The 19,314-nt window shown below is 37.7% G+C and overlaps 1 protein-coding gene across 11 annotated transcripts in view; it reads right to left on the bottom strand.

Moving 5' to 3' along the window:
- LMNTD1 (lamin tail domain containing 1) overlaps nt 1-19,314 on the bottom strand; it is a 491,035-nt gene that overhangs the window by 47,690 nt on the left and 424,031 nt on the right. For 6 of the 11 annotated variants that reach the window (XM_061417580.1, XM_061417579.1, XM_061417584.1 and 3 more), the window contains 3 exons: nt 16,227-16,287; nt 7,869-7,987; nt 1,000-1,235 (listed from right to left, as the gene is read on the bottom strand). In XM_061417580.1, coding sequence (XP_061273564.1) covers nt 1,000-1,235; nt 7,869-7,930 — 298 coding nt within the window. In that variant the 5' untranslated portion in view covers nt 7,931-7,987; nt 16,227-16,287. Of the gene's footprint in view, nt 1-999; nt 1,236-7,868; nt 7,988-8,081; nt 8,322-12,130; nt 12,233-16,226; nt 16,288-19,314 lie in introns of those variants that run through there. The other 5 variants (XM_061417578.1, XM_061417577.1, XM_061417585.1 and 2 more) reach the window with 4 other exon arrangements.

Raw genomic sequence — 19,314 nt, 5'->3', positions numbered from 1 at the left:
ATATTGTTGCCCTGCTTATTTAACTTACATGCAGAGTACATCATGAGAAGCGCTGGGTGGATGAAGCACAAGCTGGAAACAAGATTGCCAGGAGAAATATCAAGAACCTCAGATATACAGATGACACCACCCTTATGACAGAAAGTGAAGAAGAACTAAAGAGCCTCTTGATGAAAGTGAAAGAGAAGAGTGAAAAAGTTGGCTTAAAGCTCAACATTCAGAAAACAAAGATCATTGCATCTGTTCTCATCACTTCATGGGAAATAGATGGGGAAATAGTGGAAATAGTGAGAGACTTGATTTTGGGGGCTCCAAAATCACTGCAGTTGGTGACTTGCAGCCATGAAATTAAAAGGTGCTTACTTATTGGAAGAAAAGCTATGACCAACCTAGATAACATATTAAAAAGCAGAGACATTACTTTGCCAACAAAGGTCCGTCTAGTCAAGCCTATGGTTTTTCCAGTAGTCATGTACGGTTGTGAAAGTTGGACTATAAAGAAAGCTGAGTGCCAAAGAATTGATGCTTTTAAACTGTGGTGTTGGGGAAGACTCTTGAAAGTCCCTTGGACCACAAGGAGATCCAACCAGTCCATCCTAAAGGAAATCAGTCCTGAATATTCAGTGGGAGGACTGATGCTAAAGCTGAAACTCCAATCCTTTGGCCACCTGATGCAAAGAGTTGACTCATTGGAAAAGACCCTGATGCTGGGAAAGATTGAGGGCAGGAGGAGAAGAGGACAACAGAGGATGAGATGGGTGGATGGCATCACTGCCTTGATGGACATGAGTTTGAGTGAACTCCAGGAGTTGGTGATAGACAGGGAGGCCTGGCGTGCTGCATTCCATCGTGTCACAAAGAGTCAGACACAACTGATCAACTGAACTGAACCGATTGATACTGAAGACAAATAATAAAACATCATTCTGACTTCGAGGCATATAATGACTCAAACTATATGCTTTAAAAACACTCTAAAAAAGTTTGTGTTTTGCTTACCCAAGCTGTTTTCTGAGTGGGAATGGGTCACTAGAGCAGGTTTAAGAGGCTTTGGTCCAATTGTTGATATAGTTGCTCCACTAACTTGAGGGCTAGACAGACAGTAACTGAGAGGAATTTCATCAGAGAATGACCGTGAACATGCCAGCGTTGTGCTATCTGAATCTGTCGACGTTGGAAAGAAATGTACTAAAGATGGCAGTTTCTTTGGGACGTCGTCCTGTGAGTCTTCTATTCTGTGTACAAAAATGAGTATAACAAACAAAGCAAGACAGTCAAAATGATAGACTATGAACATAAGAAGCATTAACTGTCATTATTACTCAAGATTTTGCTTTTCAAAGGTATTATGCATCTAACAGAAGAGTATCTTATATTTTTAGTTTTAACAATCTGAATAAAACACTTCAGCATAAAGTCAAGCTTTTTTTTCTATTTGAAAATCAATAAACTCCTATTTCAGATAGTTTTACAAAAGTGTAAAACCAGAAAGGAGAAAATAAAAATTATTACAATTCCACCAACTAAAATTTTTACCATTTCCTTCCAGGCTTTTTATTAAAAATGTTTAAATTGAAATACAATTGATTTCCAATATTATATTAGTTTCAGATGTACAATGTACTGATTCAATATTTTTTCCTTCCAGGACTTTTTTTTTCACTCAAAATTGAGACTCTATAAACCATTTATATTCCACTTTTCAGTTCAGTTAAGTCGCTCAGTAATGTCCGACTCTTTGCCACCTCATGGACTGCAGAATGCCAGGCTTCCCTCTCTATCACCAACTCCTAGAGCTTGCTCAAACTCACGTCCATCAAGTCATTGAGGCCATCCAACTATCTTATCCTCTGTTGTCCTCTTCTCCTGACTACAATCTTTCCCAGCATCAGGGTCTTTCCCAGTGACTCAGTTCTTCCCATCAGGTGGCCAATATTGGAGCTTCTGCTTCAGCATCAGTCCTTCCAATGAATATTCAGGACTGATTTCCTTTAGGATTGATGGGCTGGATCTCTTTGCAGTCCAAGGGACTCTCAAGAGTCTTCTCCAACACCACAGTTCAAAAGCATCAATTCTTCTGCACTCAGCTTTCTTTATAGTCCAACTGTCATATCCATACATGACTGCTGGAAAAACCATAGCTTTGACTAGACGGACCTTTGTTGGCAAAGTAATGGCTCTGCTTTTGAATATGCTGTCTAGGTTGGTCATAGCTTTTCTTCCAGGGAGCAAGCATCTTTTAATTTCATGGCTGTAGTCACCATCTGCAGTGATTTTGGAGCCCCCCAAAATCAAGTCTGCCACTGTTTCCACTGTTTCCCCATCTATTTCCCATGAAGTGATGCGAACAGATGCCATGATCTTAGGTTTTTGAATGTTGAGTTTTAAGCCAACTTTTTCACTCTCCTCTCTCACTTTCATCAAGAGGCTCTTCAGTTCCTCTTCGCTTTCTGCTATAAGGGTGGTGTCATCTGCATATCTGAGGTTTTGATATTTTTCCTGGCAATCTTGATTCCAGCTTGTGCTTTATCCAGCCCAGCATTTTGCATGTTGTACTCTGCATATGAATTAAATAAGCAGGTTGACAATATACAGCCTTGACATACTCCTTTCCAAATGTGGAACCAGTCCATTGTTTCATGTCTGGTTCTAACTGTTGCTTCCTGATCTGCATACAGATTTCTCAGCAGACAGGTAAGGTGGTATGGTATTCCCATCTCTTTCAGAATTTTCAGTTTGTGTGGTCCACACAGTCAAAGGCTTTGGCATAACCAATAAAGCAGAAGTAGATGTTTTTCTGGAACTCTCTTGCTTTTTCGATGATCCAATGGATGTTGGCAATTTGATCTCTGGTTCCTCTGCCTTTTCTAAATCCAGCTTGAACATCTGGAATTTCTCAGTTCACATACTGTTAAAGCCTTCTTTGGAGACATTTGAGCACTACTTTCCTAGCGTGTGAGATGAGTGCAATTGTGTGGTAGTTTGAGCATTCTTTGGCATTGCCTTTCTTTGGGATTGGAATGGAAACTGATCTTTTCCAGTCCTATGGCCACTGCTGCATTTTCCAAATTTGCTTGCATATTGAGTGCAGCACTTTAACAGCATTATCTTTTAGAACTAGAAACAGCTCAGCTGAAATTCCATTACCTCTACTAGCTTTGCTTGTAGTGATGTTTCCTAAGGGCCATGTGACTTTGGACTCCAGGATGTCTGGCTCTAGGTGAGTGATCACACCATAGTGGTTATCTGGGTCATGATGATCTTTTTTGTATATTTCTTCTGTGTATTCCTACTACCTCTTCTTAATCTCTTCTGTTAGGTCCATATAGTTTCTGTCCTTTATTGTGCCCATCTTGCATGAAATGTTCCCTTGGTATCTCTAATTTTCTTGAAAATATCTCTAGTCTTTCCCATTCTATTGTTTTTCTCTGTTTCTTTGCATTGATCAGTGAGGAAGGCTTTCTTATCTCTCCTTGCTATTCTTTGGAACTCTGTATTCAGATGGGTATATCTTTCCTTTTCTCCTTTACCTTTCACTTTTTTTCTTTTCTCAGCTATTTGTAAGGCCTCCTCATACTACCATTTTGCTTTTTTGCATTTCTTTTTCTTGGGGATGGTCTTGATCACTGCCTCCTGTACAATGTCATAAACCTCCAACCATAGTTCTTCAGGCACTCTATCAGATCTAATCCCTTGAACGTATTTGTCACTTCCACTGTGTAATTGTAAGGGATTTGATTTAGGTCATACCTGAATGGTCTAGTGGCTTTCCCTACTTTCTTCAATTTAATTCTGAATTTGGCAATAAAGGGTTCATGATCTGAGCCACAGTCAACTCCCAGTCTTTTTATTTTTGCTGACTATAGAGAGCTTCTACATCTTCAACTGCAAAGAATATAATCAATCTGCTTTCGGTATTAACCATCTGGTGATGTCCATGTGTAGAGTTCTCTCTTGTGTTGTTGGAAGAGGGTGTTTGCTATGACAGTGTGTTCTCTTGGCAAAACTCTGTTAGCCTTTGCCCTGCTTGTTTTGTACTCCAATGCCAAACTTGCCTGTTTTCCAGGTATCTCTTGACTTCCTGCTTTTGCCTTCTAGTCCCCTTTGATGAAAAGGACATCTGTTTTTGGTGTTAGTCCTAGTAGGTCTTGCAGGTCATCACAGAACTGTTCAACTTCAGCGTCTTTGGCACTAGTGGTTGGGGCATAGACTTGGATTACTGCGATATGGAATGGTTTGCCTTGGAAACAAACAGAGACCATTCTTTCATTTTTGAGATTGCACCCAAGTACTGGATTTTGGACTCTGTTGTTCACTATGAGGGCTACTCCATTACTTCTAAGGGATTCTTGCCCACAGTAGTAGATATAATGGTCTTCTGAATTAAATTCATCCATCCCACTTTCATCATGTATTATATCTCCCCTTTCCATTAACATGAAAAAACATGATTATCATTTCTGTTTAATATATCATTGTTTACTATACCTTTTCCCTTTATTTTCTCCTGTTGTTTAATTGTTTTGCATTTATAAAGATTCTACAGTTAATGTATGCTTTCAAATACATGCTACAAATTAATAACTACAAATACAGCTCACATGTGTACGTGTGTGTATATTTGTGTATGTGTGTGTGTGTGGGGTTGCTGAAGGGAATAGCACAAAAGAGAGAAGGATTACTTTTCAGGCATTATTTCTGTAAGTAAATCTTACTATGAATAAAGAGATTTTTTTTTCTTTTTTATAAATAAAAAAGTATAGTATGCATTGATTTAAACAAAGTCCCTAAACCACAAACAGATATTTTATGAGTAAAACAATATTTTCATGGGGTAGTTCATGAAAAGACTTATGGCAACTGCTTTTTATGACTCACATTGAGGCTGTTCTCAGTAACCTCAAAGCAATCCATGTGCCTGTGACTGTGTGTGTTTTTAATGCAAGGTCCCCGAGTCCCATTCTTTAGCTCTGAAAAACCAGATTCATGGCCAGCCTAAGCCCCGCCTTCCTGGGGGCCACATACCTGTAAGTTATGAACTAAGTGTTTTGCCTCTATGCACCATCTCTATTTTGATCTCATTTTCCAGAGTTTCCATAATGTTATTTGAGCCAGTACTGTTTTGTTTTTCCAAATCTTTATGTAAGGGAACAAAGGCCTGAAACTTCCTAATCTGCCGTCTTTCTGGTGTTACTCTCAATGTCTTTGTTTACCAAGAGGTAGTCACAATTGTTTTATTCTATAATTGGTAAGTTCCTTCATCAGAAATGTTATATATCTGGAGAGCTTTCTACTCAAAATCAGACTTCTCTAAGTGTCCTTCTCACAAGGCACAGATCTCAGGCAACTTTAAAAAAGAATTAGATGGCATTGGCAGCTGCATTATTACTCTGCATGCTAAGTTGCTTTAGTCATGTCCAACTCTGTGCTACCCTGTGGACTGTAGCCTGCCAGGCTCCTCTGTCCACCAGATTGTCTATGCAAGAATACTGGAGTGGGTTGCCATGCCCTTCTCCAGGGTATCTTCCCACCCAGGGATAGAACCCGTGTCTCTGTGTCTCTTGTATTGGCAGGTGGGTTCTTTACCACAAGTGACACCTGGAAAGCCTGCGTTATTACCGTGCAGTCCTTAAAAAGCTTCAGCACATGCCATTCTACTGACTTCCCAACCGCTCATCTTTTGTCAAAGAAGCTCTAACCCATGAAGACACCCTTTTTGAGTATGACAGGGGTGGTAATGAAAAGGAGACTACAGAGGTCTATTGTCAAATCGCAAACATTTCATCTCTGTCTAAAATGAGACAGATCATATGACATAATTTTTCCCTGACACTGTCTAGAATAAGCAGGAAAAGGACCTTTCTCTTTCAAAGTTCCTTACATCTGGGTTTCATTAAAGACAACTGACTATATCTTTTCAGCATGTTCATTTTATAAGCTCTGGTTTTTTTTCTTCCTTTGGTAAAACAAATGCATTTCCAAATAAATTTAATTCCATGAAAGATTCCCAATGAGCTTTTGCAAATGTTGTGATCAAAGAAATCTGGTCTAGGGCCACAGGGGGGGTCTTATTTTTGTAGCTGAACAAGAAGTTTCTAATGGCAGCATGCACTTTTGGAAAAGCTAAAACATTTCAGGAAGGCATGAGCATGGGGCAGCCCACTGTTTGAACCCTGCCCTCACAGACCTATTAGACTCCTTTTGGAAGATGAGACTTTCTTCCTGGTGCTTGGTTAGATTTCCCTTTCCCATGTGGAAATTTTCAGGCCCTTACTTGGTATTTTGCTTCCTCTGTAACTAGTTAACACTAAAGCAGAGGTAGTTATAAATATTCAATTCCAGCATTTCAATGTTATTTCAATGTGGCATTGGTCATATTGACAACAATTATTAATATTTCTCAGATGACCTGTATGAACAAATATTTTTTAAATGGACTTGAACTGATCAGTAAACACAGGACATCCAGGTCCAAAGTAACATTGGGTTTAAATTTTGTATATTTAATATTAAAGATCATTTAAAAAATTTTAATTGGAGGATAATTGCTTTACAATATTATGTTAGTTTCTGCCATACATCATCATGAATCAGCCATAGATATACATATGTCCCCTCCCTCCCAGCTCTCTAGGTTGTCACAGAGCACCAGGTTTGAGCTCCAAGTGTCATACAGCAAATTCCCACTGGCTATCTGTTTTACATATGGTAATCCACATGTTTCCATGTTACTCTTTCAATTCGTCCCTCCCTCTCCTTCCCCCACTGTTTCCACAAGCCTGGTCTCTATGTCTGTATCTCCACTGCTGCCCTGCAAATAGATTCATCAGTACCATCTTTCCAGGTTCCATATATATGCATTAACATACGGTTGTTTTTCTTAAAGATCATTTTTTAACAAAACATTGGAAAACAAATGCTGATGCTTTAGTTGATTAAACGATTTACATTAGTAGTAAAAACAGAGAGTTGTAATTTTAACATCCTCCTAAACATTTCCTAAACCAAAATTCTCCAGCAGTTCTCTGTTAGTAAAGTAGTTTAAAGAAACTGTCTGTCACCTCATTAGAACTGATTCAAACGTATTCTTTTTAATGGCTGAGTAATACTCCATTGTGTATATGTACCACAGCTTTCTAATGAGGTGGATGAAATTGGAGCCTATTATACAGAGTGAAGTAAGCCAGAAATAAAAACACCAATACAGTATACTAACGCATATATATGGAATTTAGAAAAATGGTAGCAATAACCCTGTATGCGAGAGAGCAAAAGAGACACAGATGTATAGAACAGTCTTTTGGACTCTGTGGGAGAGGGAAGGGGGGGATGATTTGGGAGAATGGCATTGAAACGTGTATAATATCATATGTGAAATGAATCACCAGTCCAGGTTCGATGCATGATACAGGATGCTTGGGGCTGGTGCACTGGGATGACCCAGAGGGATGGTATAGGGACGGAGGTGGGAGGGGGGTTCAGGATGGGGAACACGTGTACACCCATGGCAGATTCATGTTGATGTATGGCAAAACCAATACAATATTGTAAAATAACTAGCCTCCAATTAAAATAAATAAATTTAAATTAAAAAAAAAAAGAAACTGTCCACCAATTGCTTTAACGTGTTTAGATATGAGTTTTGGAAACTCTACCAGGTCTGATATGATGGAGATTTGTCTAGGTGAATTTTTCTATTACTCAGGGACTAAACATTATAAAACAGTGGTTGAGGAAACTGTAGTATGTTATCATTAATTTTAAGAAATTTGTAGACTCAATTCTAGTTCTATTTTATAAGCCGTTTTGAAACAAAAAGGTCAAATGCTCCATCCTCATCCTCTGAAACTCATTTGTGACTTTCTTACTGTGCTTGAGTCTCCATCTTATCTTCTAGCTCATGGACTCCACTCTGCAGCACCGCCGACATTTCCTGAACAGTTTCTGAGTCTCTCTCACTGGCTGGAAAACAAGAATCTTTTCTTTTCTGGAAAAATAAATTATGGCATTAGACAATGAAGAGAACTGAGATTCAAGGCAGATTTTCTTTTTCAAGTGACCTCACTTGTTAATCTAACTACCTTAAAGCACTCTCCAGACATTATGATTTCTTCACCAAGATGATGCCAGGATTCTAATGTGAATGTGTAAGTACCGACATAGCCAACACTGATACTGGCTAAGAATGTTAAACAAATCAAGATGAAGGTGTGTAGCACTCACTGGAAGCAACTCAAGAGACAGGGCGGTAACCCAGCATAGCTACCTTTATGATTACAACTTTCACATCTGGCCGACACTGCCTGTTAGAACGCTATGAGGTAATGTCTCCATAGTTACAAAGTTCCGGCCTCTGAACAATTGCTGTGTTAATACTGCACCTGTTTTGCAGTTTGCGCACATCGAATAATGTAACTTGCTTTTAAGAGAGCCGTTTCTCCTACCAGGCAAATTTTGTCATCAAAATGTTTGTTATCCTATTTTGAATTTCTGAGGGTTAAAGCTAGTATGCAAATTTGACTGTTCTGGAGGTAGGAGGGTTGGTTCATTTGTTTTGACAAATGCTTTTTGAGGGCATGGCAACAGCTAGGCAACACAAACAGAAAACTTGTATATTTTGAGGCAAAAAGAAACCTATTGGTAGAAATAATGAAACCAAAGCCAGGAGTTCTAAACTCTTCTCCTAGTTATTCCAGCAATATGATTTAGAAGAGATCACTTAATTAAGATTCTACCTTGAGTAAAAGATCCACATTTAGTGTGTCATAATAATAATGGCATGGGGATACAATTAACACATATGAAAGTACATAATTGCGCATAGTAATAAGATATATTAATGATGATTACCAGATGAGTAAGTTCATTCAATAGATATTTAAACAAGCATTTACTATTACCAGGAACCATCAAGGTACTATGAACAAACAGTTCCTGCCTCAAGGAATAATGATAAAATATCTTCTAATTTAGATTAGAAAATGGTTTCCATCTTGGAATGATGCACAGTAGAATTTAAATATCAATACAAAGGACAATGAAGAAAGTAACTATTTTAATAAAAGAAAAAGACAATAAGTATATCACATAATGATACAAGTAAACTTAAGGAGGGCAAACATTTGACTATATTTTCTTCTTCTCAGAGATGAAGGGAAATTCCTTATTATGCTTATAGGCCAATTAAATCAACACGAAGAGATTTATAAATTTATATTTATGTTCAGAAAAGAATTAAAATGAATTTATTGCTTTTTGCCACCATCCCAGTTTCCTTACATCTTCCTATGGGGATGGTTTCCTAGCTATTATACAATTTTGTACTTGAAATACATATATTCCCATGATGTTTTATCAGAAAACCTATTCACATTTTCCAATATTGTTTGGCGAAAGAAAAATCTGCCAATGGGAAAAAGATTGAAAAGCTTTAAAACTGTGAAGGTTTTAATAGTTATTCCCCACACAAGACGTTTTCTTTATCTACTTCCCAAGCTAGAACATATATGCAATTAAAATCAATTTCCTCTTTTGCTGCTGCTCAAACTAAGCCAGTAGTTTTCAACAGGAGATGAAGTGAATCACAGGGAATTTTGTGAATATGCGGGGACATTGTTCAGGCTCCTCTGTCCATGGAATTCTCTGGGCAAGAATATTGGAGTGGGTAGCCATTCCCTTCTCCAGAGGGTCTTCCAGGGACTGAACCTGGGTCTCCCACATCACAGGCAGATTCTTTGCCGTCTGACCCATCAGGAAATCCCATGAAGGGACATTAATAGTAGTCATAAAGATTTGGTGGAGTGCTACTGGCATTTAGTGGACAGGATCCAGAAATGTTAGACTTTCTACAACATGGCAGATAATCCTCCTTGGTAAAGAATTTTCCCATGCACCATCTGACTTGCCAGACATTAATGGAGATGAAAAATAATTTATAATTATCTGAGTCTAAAGCCCAACTCTGTATTACATATAAGTGAAAAATATTTTTGTAACATTTTAATATTTACCAAATTTTCCAGGAAGTAACTATGCATTATTTACAGTGAGGGAAGATTATAGATTGGTTTGTTTAGACCTTTCCCAAAAGTTGTTCATCAGTTGGAAAAATTTGCATCATCAAAGGCAGTACCACTTGGTGTGTTCATGTGATATAACTTATCTGACATAGGTAATAACAGTAGCAACAATAACAAAATCAACATGAATCTGATGAATCTTCTAATTTACATAAAATACAGAGAACAGAAGAGCACGTTAGCTAATAGATCAAGATATTTAGAAGACAACCTGTGTAATTTGTGGATATAGCTTATATCTGAATTCAAGCAAACTAAAAAATGCAAAAGACATTGGAAATTTAAGTACACTGGATACTTAATAGTATTAAGGAGTAACTGTTACATATTTAAGGTGCATTATGGTATTATGTAGAAAAAATGGCAACCCATTCCAGTATTCTTGCCTGGGGAATCTCATGGGTAGAGGAGCCTGGTGGGCTACAGTCCATGGGATTGCAAAAGAATCAGACATGACTTAGCAACAAAACAACCAATAATGGTATTATGACTGTATTTTTTTAAAAAGATTCCTTGTTTAGAGATACATCCTAAAACATTGTAGATAAAATGATATGATGTCTAGATTTGCTTGACAATAATGCAGAAAGTAGGGAGTGGATGGAGTTGTGGATGAAAAAGATGGGCAGTGACTTGTAATTGTTGAAGCTAGGTAATGGGTACATGGAGGTTTGCTATACATTTTGTTTATTTTTTTCTATAAATTTTGAAATTCTCTGTAGTGAAAAGGGAAGGTCATTTGGGGATGTTGTAGACTCTGTATTCATTGGAAGGACTGATACTGAAGCTTCCGTCACCTGATGTGAACAGCTGACTCACTGGGAAATCCCTGACGTTGGGAAAGATTGAGGGCAAAAATAGAAGAGGGTATCAGAGGATGAGATGGCTGGATGGCGTCACCAATGAAATGGACATGAACTTGGGCAAACTTCGGGAGACAGTGAGGGACAGGGAAGCCTGGTGTGCTGCAGTCCATGGAGTCGCAGAGTCGGACACGACTAGGCAACTGAACAATAGCAACAAGACTTCTTACATTGATATCATCATCATGGCTGTCTCTAATTCAGGAAGGACAGAGTCAAGTTAGAGCTGAAAGGGAAAAGCAAAAACACTGTTTATGAGGTTCACCAGTCTCACACAGGTCCTTTTACCACAGCTCTGGAAGATGGGAGTCTCCCCATTTGAGGAAGTGACAGTCCAGAGAGATGAAAATCTCTTCCAAGGCTATATGGCCACTGGATGGCTGAGCCAGGATTTGGTCTCACATCCATTTCTTACAAAATCTCCTTCACTCTACTCCCTGTTTCTCTGCTGTAATTACTGTCCAATAGCTTCCTAACTCCTTACTACTTCTCTGCCCCTGAACCAGCTCAGTCCTGATCTTTCTCTTTGCTATGGTCTTAGATCACTCTCTCCCATTGTCCAGATTCTGTGTCATTTCTCTTTGGCCATATCCTCTATTGGGAAGACATCTGAATTTTGCATGAGAAATTGAAAGAGTATTTTTAGGGCAAAATAAGATGATGATAACTGAGTTTTATATTGTGAGCTTTTACCTTGATTAAGAAAAAAACACCATATTCTGTAATCTAAAAAAAGTAGGCAAAACATTATATGTCCATAATTTTTTAAAAGTTGAAAGACACAAAGAACTGGCTTTATGCACTCTGGTCTTCTGTTTCCCCATATGGAGAACATTTGCACAGTAGGAGATTTTTATTAAATCAGTAATATAAATAAAATGTCTTGTGTGAATGAAGGTAGTATATACAAAGAGAGTTTTCTTCCCCCTCTCAGGCCATGGATTGTAATTTCCAAATAGAGTATCATGTAATTGAAGATTACAATTTAAAACATGATTTTGCTCCACTATCTATGATTCAAAGAATTTGTATATCTGGGATACACTTTCACATTTGCACACATATTATAGTACAAATTCCTATTGTAAAGCATCTTGCTAGTCTAAAAATGTGCTGTATTGCTTCATATCCTTCACACAGATCCACATGTAAATAACACAGCCTTGAACAAAGATGTTATTATTTCACCTTGAAGTCAGGGTCACGTGAAGGTTCTACTGGAGGTGTTCACAGGAGAGGACAGAGGGCCAGTTATTAGGAGGTTCAAGTTTCAGATATCTTGCTCTGAATACCTTCATGGTCCTTCCCAATCACAAAATTCTATTGCCAAACAATACTAAGAACTCAGATTTGTTTACACGATACTAAATGTCAAACAATGGCTTGAATCCTCAAACATTCATATCAGTTTCAGCAACAGTTCATAAATAACTGCATAGATACATGTAATTACATGTAAAATAAATAAGTACATGTACTGAGGCTCAGCCTTTATCCATGAATCATTTCTATCCATGTTCTTTGGAGGAATAAAATATCTATTCTGAGACAGGGCATCTCAGACTTGTTCAGAAGGGCAGAGATCCAGAACATATGCTCTTATTTGCATAACATTTTCTTTGTTAAATATTTTCAAAAATACAAATCAATACATTTTTACTTCCTCTACACACTAGTTTTATATACATTTTACTAGCAAAAAGAAATGTACCTATATTATTTGGATACCATATGAACTCACAACTACCAGCTCAAACATCTTAAAATAAAATATATCACCCAACAAAGTGTTCAACCAAGAGCAAATGATTGGTTTTGAGATTTCCTATTCATAGGAATTTGCAATTTCATTTTCTTCTCTCATCTACTAGCAACCTTAAGCAGGAAAGTGGTGTCTGGAGACAAGGACTTGTGAAAAATGATTGGAGAAAGAATTTGAATTGAGAATATGTGATCCATTAACATTTTTCCTTTGCAAACAGGGTAAAGGCAATCATTCAATATTACAGTCAAACGCTTGCTCTCTACAGCTTGGAACACTAATGCCCCTTGGGAACAAGTGTGAGTAGCCATGGATTAAAGGAGTATGAAAGAGAGTTATTAGAAACCTGAATATGGGCTCTGCCTATGGTGTTAAGCACAAATATAAGATTGAATGGAGCCTCTCCCAACTCAGTGTGGAAGCACATCCAGGTAAGAAGGGGCTTCAATCCTGACTCACCCCTTCCTTCTTGGTTAGGGCACACATAACCAATTTTATCTGTGGTAGCTACTCTCAGCATTATTCATCATTGAGATAATGATGGCAATAGGTGGCAATAAGGGGTACAGTTTACTAAGGATGGATCAGTTACTCTTGAGAAATCCCTTGAGAACACTAGATACATAAATGAAGATGCTTTCATTATTCTCCTGACAATCTGAAGGTATTTTTGTTGTCATTCAGTTGCAAAGTTGTGTCCAACTCTTTGTGACCCCGTGGACTGTAGCATGCCAGGCTCCTCTGTCCTCTATCTCCCAGAGTTTGCTATTGAGCCGGTGATACTATCTAACCATTTAATTTGAAGTATAAACAAATGTAAATCGGTAAATTAAATGTAAGTTGTTTAGCAGATTTTCTCCTCCTGTGCTAATGAGACAGGAGAAGAAATTGAGAGAATCCTAAGGGTATGAGAACCCTGAGGTTTGCATTATGTCTTTTGCAAGAGAAGGACACTTCTGACCTTCACTAAGAACAGAAAAGAAATTACTGGGGTGGATAATACTGTGTTTGAAGCTATCCTGTGTCATTCATTTGAGACCCTGTATATCAGAAAGAGGGGAAAAAGCAGACATCTGAGATGGAATGAGAAAATTCCTGCAGTATTAGGAAACAGAAGTCCCTGAAGACCTTTGGCCATGTGTAGATTAGTAGAAGAAAGACAAGCTGGACATTTTTACATGCTGGAAATTTTCTTTGGCTGTTCTATTAGCCTTAGTTTTATGGTTACTCTTCTGTGTTCATGTTTGTCTCTCTGTTAATTTTCAGAGTGAATACTTTTACAACTCAGAGCCATAATTAATACTGAATACTACTACTACTGCTAGCTATCATTTAACATGTATTTCCTATTTGTGTTATGTATATTATAGGCTTACCAGGTGGCACAGTGGTAAAGAATCTGCCTGCCAATGAAGGAGACTCAGGAGATGTGGGTTTGATCCCTAGGTGGGGAAGATCCCCTGGAGGAGGAAATGGTAACCCACTCCAGTATTCTTGCCAGGACAATCCCATGGACAGAGGAGCCTGGCAGGGCTACAGTCCATGGGATCACAAAGAGTCAGACAAGACTGAGCATGCACACACACATGCACTCTATGTATATTATTTCATTGCATCCTTTTAAGGATGTAATATTATCCATCTTTCACAGATGAGGAAACTGACAATTAGAGCAGTCAGGTAACTGCCCAGAGTCACACAGCAGAACCAAGGCCAGGGTTCAGGTCTATCTGAATTTTGGGACTGGATTTTTGATCATTACATTTCTTCTGAAAAATATTGAGCACCACTGTTTACAAGACAGTTGGACAGATACTTTATAATATAAATGAATTGCAGACATGTTCCTTGCTCTTCTGGAATTTATTCTTTTGATGAGACAATAGTATCTGTGGGTATGAAAAAATAATGCATTATAGAATGTGATAAAAATCAGAGGATAGTTCTGTTAAGAGCTAGAAGAACTCAGAGAAGAATTAGTAGGAAAGCCTTCACAGAAGACATGGGATATGCAGTATGTGTGCACCTCAAAGGATAGATAGGATTTTGAAAAGCAGAGAACAGGAAGGAAGATATTATTTTATTCTTTCATGCATGCATTCACTCAACAGAGACATATTAATTACTTGTTGTGACTTGACAGTACTGAATGTACTTTTTCTTCGAGCATCCAAATCCAGGATAGGCATGGTATAGGCTGAGGCAGAGAGATGACCTGAGTGTGCAGTGCTAGAGTGTGCAGTGGTAGAGTCAGATACATAGTGGAGACCAGATCAGAGATGGCTGTGAACCCAGGCCAAGGAGTAGAATACACTCTCAGTATGCACTACGTGGGTTTCCCTGGTGGCTTCGTGGAAAGAATCCACCTGCCAATGCAGGAGATGATGGTTTGCTCCCTGGGTCAGGAAGACCCCCTGGAGAAGGAAATGGCAGCCCACTCCAGTATTCTTGCCTGGAGAATCCCATGGACAGAGGAGCCTGCTGGGCTACAGTTCAAGGGGTCACAAAAGAGTTGGACATGCCTTAAGGACTAAACAACAACAATGTCAATAGTTAGATTAATTACAGAATATTTCGTTGGTTGACATGACTGACTTGATGGACATGAGTTTGAACAAGCTCTGGGAGTTGGTGATGGACAGGGAGGCCAGGCATGCTACAGTACATGGGGTCACAAAGAGTTGGACACAACTGAGTGACTGAGGATATTTCAGGAGTTTCTTGGTTCTATTTATATGTAAGAATATGTGTGTTTTTCTTTTTCTTTTTTGGATTCATAGGCGCTCTTTATTCCAGATCAAATTTCTTTGCTGGATTTATGTATTACAAATATATTCTCTCAGATTATAATTTATATTTTCTCTCTCTGAAAGATGCATTTTATGAGTAGAGCATGTGTGTCCTTGTGCCATTACCACACTATCTTAAGGTAACTTTGTAGTATATTTTGTGTTGTCGTTTTAGTCGCTAAGTTGTGTCCTACTCTTTGAGACCCCCATGGACTATAGCCCACAGGCTCCTCTGTCCATGGAATTTCCTAGGAAAGAATACTGGAATGGGTTACCATTTCTTTCTCCAGGGGATCTTCCCTCATCTCCTGCATGGGCAGGCAGATTCTTTACCACTGAGCCACTTGCAAAGCCCCAGTATTGTATACAAGTCTTTCAAAAAAATTTAATAGTATCATGACCATTCTAGATTCTTTGATTTCCATGTGAATTTTTAGAATAATCTTGTCAATTATGGGCTTCCCTTGTGGCTCAGCTGGTAAAGAATCCACCTGCAATGCAGGAGACCTGGCTTCAATCCCTGGGTTGGGAAGATCTCTTGGAGAAGAGAAAGGCTCCCCACTCCAGTATTCTGGCCTGGAGAATTCCATGGACTATATAGTTCTTGGAGTCACAAAGAGTCAGACACAACTGAGCGACTTTCACTTTCACTTTGTCAATTGTGAAAATACCAGCTTAGATTTTGTTTGGGGTTGCACTGACTGTACGGGTCAATTTGGAAAGAATGGATTACCTGCAGTCTTCCTTTCCGGTAATAGTCTTGTCAGGTTTTGGTATGAAGGTTATGCTGGTCTCTGAAATAAAAGCAAAAATAAACAAATGGAACTTAATTAAACTTTAAATTTTTACTCAGCAGAAGAAACCATCAACAAAATGAAAATACAACCTATAGAATGGGAGAAAATATTCACAAATGACAATGAACGAAGTGTTAATATCCAAAAATATATAAACAGCTCATACAACTCAAAATCAAAAAACAAATAACCCACTAAAAATGGGCAGAAGACCTGAATAGATATTTTTCCAAAGAATACATACAGATGGCTAACAGGTTCATGAAAACATGCTCAATATTGCTAATTATTAGAGAGATGCAAATCAAATCAACAATGAGCTATTGTATATACCTATAAGAATGACTATCATTAAAAAGTTTACAGATAACAAATGTTGGGAAGGATGTGGGGGGAAAGGGAACACCTGTGCACTGTTGGTGGGAATGTAAATTGGTTCAGTCACTGTGGAAAACTGTATGGAGGGTTCTAAAAAACTAAAAATAGAACTCTCAGATGATCCAGCAATTCCACTCCTGGGTATGTATCTGGAAAAGATGAAAACACTGATTTGTAAGAATACATGCATCCCAATGTTCCTTAGCAGCACTATTTACAATAGCCAATATATGGAAGTAACTCAAGTGTCCAAGAATGGATGAATGGATACATAAGATGTGTTTTATACACACATACACACATATATATACACACACACACAATAGAATATTACTCAGCCATAAATGAGCTTCCCTCATAGCTTAGTCAGTAAAGAATCCACCTGCAATGCAGAAGTCTGTGTGCAATGCAGGAGACCTGGGTTTGATCCCTGAGTTGGGATACAATATTACCTATATGTGAAATCTAAAAAATAATACAAATGAATGTATGTAGCAAAATAGAAACAGACTCACTGATTTAGAAAACAAACTAGTGGTTACCAGTGGGGAAGAGGGAGGGGCAAGTTAGGGGAAAGGGGTTAAAAGATAAAAACTACTATGTATAAAATAAGTAAGCATCAATAATACATTGTACAACACAGGTAATTATAGCCATTACCTTGTCCAAAAAGAGAAAAGAAAGATTATGTTGGTCTCTTAAAACAAGTTGGTAAATGTTTTCTCTTTTTCCATTGCTCAGGATTGGCATTATGATTTCCTTATGTCCTGTGTAGCATTTATTCATGAAATATTTTGGACTTTACTTACTGGGCAGTAATAGTTATATGGCTGATTATATTTTCTATTTCTTCCTCATTGATTTCTGGTAAGCTGTGTTTTCCTATAGTCTCTTTGATGTTAGTGGAATCCATGATGTTCTCCTCTTCATTACTGATGCTGGTTATTTAGCTCTTCTATATATTTTTCCCCTCATTAATTTGCTCAGTCTTTTTAAAGAACCAAGCACTGGCTTTTGATTCTCTTTACTATACATTTTTAAATTTTCTTTGGGTTCAGTTTTCTATTATTTTTGTGAGTATTTGAGATGGATAGTTAGATAATTACATCACATTTTTATTTTCTAATATAGGCAGAACTTTATTCCATAAATATTACTATTCAGTATTTTCATTATCATTTATTTAAATATGTATTTTTAAATTTACATAGTTTTTTAGATAGCTGTTGCTTAATTTCCAAATATATAAAGATTTTCAAGTTATTTTTTGTTAGTAAGTTTTAATTAAATCCCTCTGTGGCCAGAGTTCATACTTTGAATAATTTATTTGAAATTTTATTACCTCATGGAAAGCATATGGTCTATTTTTGTAAAGTTTTTTTTATTGCTTTTGAAATAAGTGTATATTCTGAATTTGTTGAGTATAGGGTTTTATATGTCTCAATTAAAGTAACAGCAATAATTGTGTTATTTTTATCCTCATTGATTTTTTTCCTACTTATAAAAATTATAGACAGTGAAGATTCATCAATATTTTGCAGATTTTGTCTTTATTTTACATTCCTACCAATAGTGTGAAAGGATTCCCTTTTTCCAGCATCTTCACTAACACTTGTTATTGCTTGTCTTTTTGACAAAAACCATCTCCAGGTGTGAAGTGATATCTCATTGTGGTTTTGATTTGCGTTTCTCTAATGGATTAGTGATATTGAGCATCTTTTCACATATCTCTTGGTCATCTGTATGTCTTCTTTGGGAAAATGTTTATTCAGGTCTTTTGCCCTTTTTTTTTTTTTTTAAACTAGATTATATCTATGTATGTATGTGTGTGTGTGTGTGTGTGTGTGTGAGTATTGGAGAAAGAAAAAGTGAAAGTGTTAGTCATTCAGTTTTGTCCACCTCTTTGTGACCCAATGGACTATAGCCTGCCAGGCTCCTCTGTTCATGGGACTCTCCAGACAAGAATACTGGAGTGGGTAGCCATTCCTTTCTACAGGGGATCTTCCTGACCCAGGGATTGAACCCAACTCTCCTGCGTTGCAGGCAGACTCTACTGTTTGAACCACCAGGGAAGGAAACGGCAACCCACTCCAGTATTCTTGCTCGGAAAACCCCATGGATAGTGGAGCCTGGTGGCCTGCAGTCCATAGGGTCACAAAAGAGTCAGACAGAAGTCAGCAAATAACTAACAACCATATATATCTTTCCCTATTGAGTAGTGTAAGTTCCTTATATCTATTATTTCTTAGTGTTAGGCACCTGTCTTGTTTCCTCATATTTCTGAGTACTCTTGATTAACAATTATAGTTTATGAAAAAAAAATTATAGATCTAATTTAGACCTAAGATGATATATTCCTTTAGAGAATATCTAGTTGATGGCTGGGGACACAGAAAGTCCATATTAACTTAATTAATTCAATTAGGACTTACGACAGTTTGGAGCTGGGTTTCTGTTTCATTGAAGGCCAGTCTCTGTCTGGTCTATTCTTACTCCTAGGTTGAACTTTCAAGGTTCCAACAAGAATCTGGAAGGAGATGTTACTAGTTATTCTCTTTGTTGGGCCTTGACCTCCAACTTTTGTCCTCTGTATCCATAAATCTGTAAAATCTCTGTTTATTCTCTCAACCAGTTCTTCCTAAAATA

The sequence above is a fragment of the Bos javanicus genome, chromosome 5 (assembly GCF_032452875.1).
Source record: "Bos javanicus breed banteng chromosome 5, ARS-OSU_banteng_1.0, whole genome shotgun sequence".
In the NCBI taxonomy this organism is placed as follows: Eukaryota; Metazoa; Chordata; class Mammalia; order Artiodactyla; family Bovidae; genus Bos; species Bos javanicus.
This window is presented reverse-complemented; position numbering and strand designations above follow the sequence as displayed.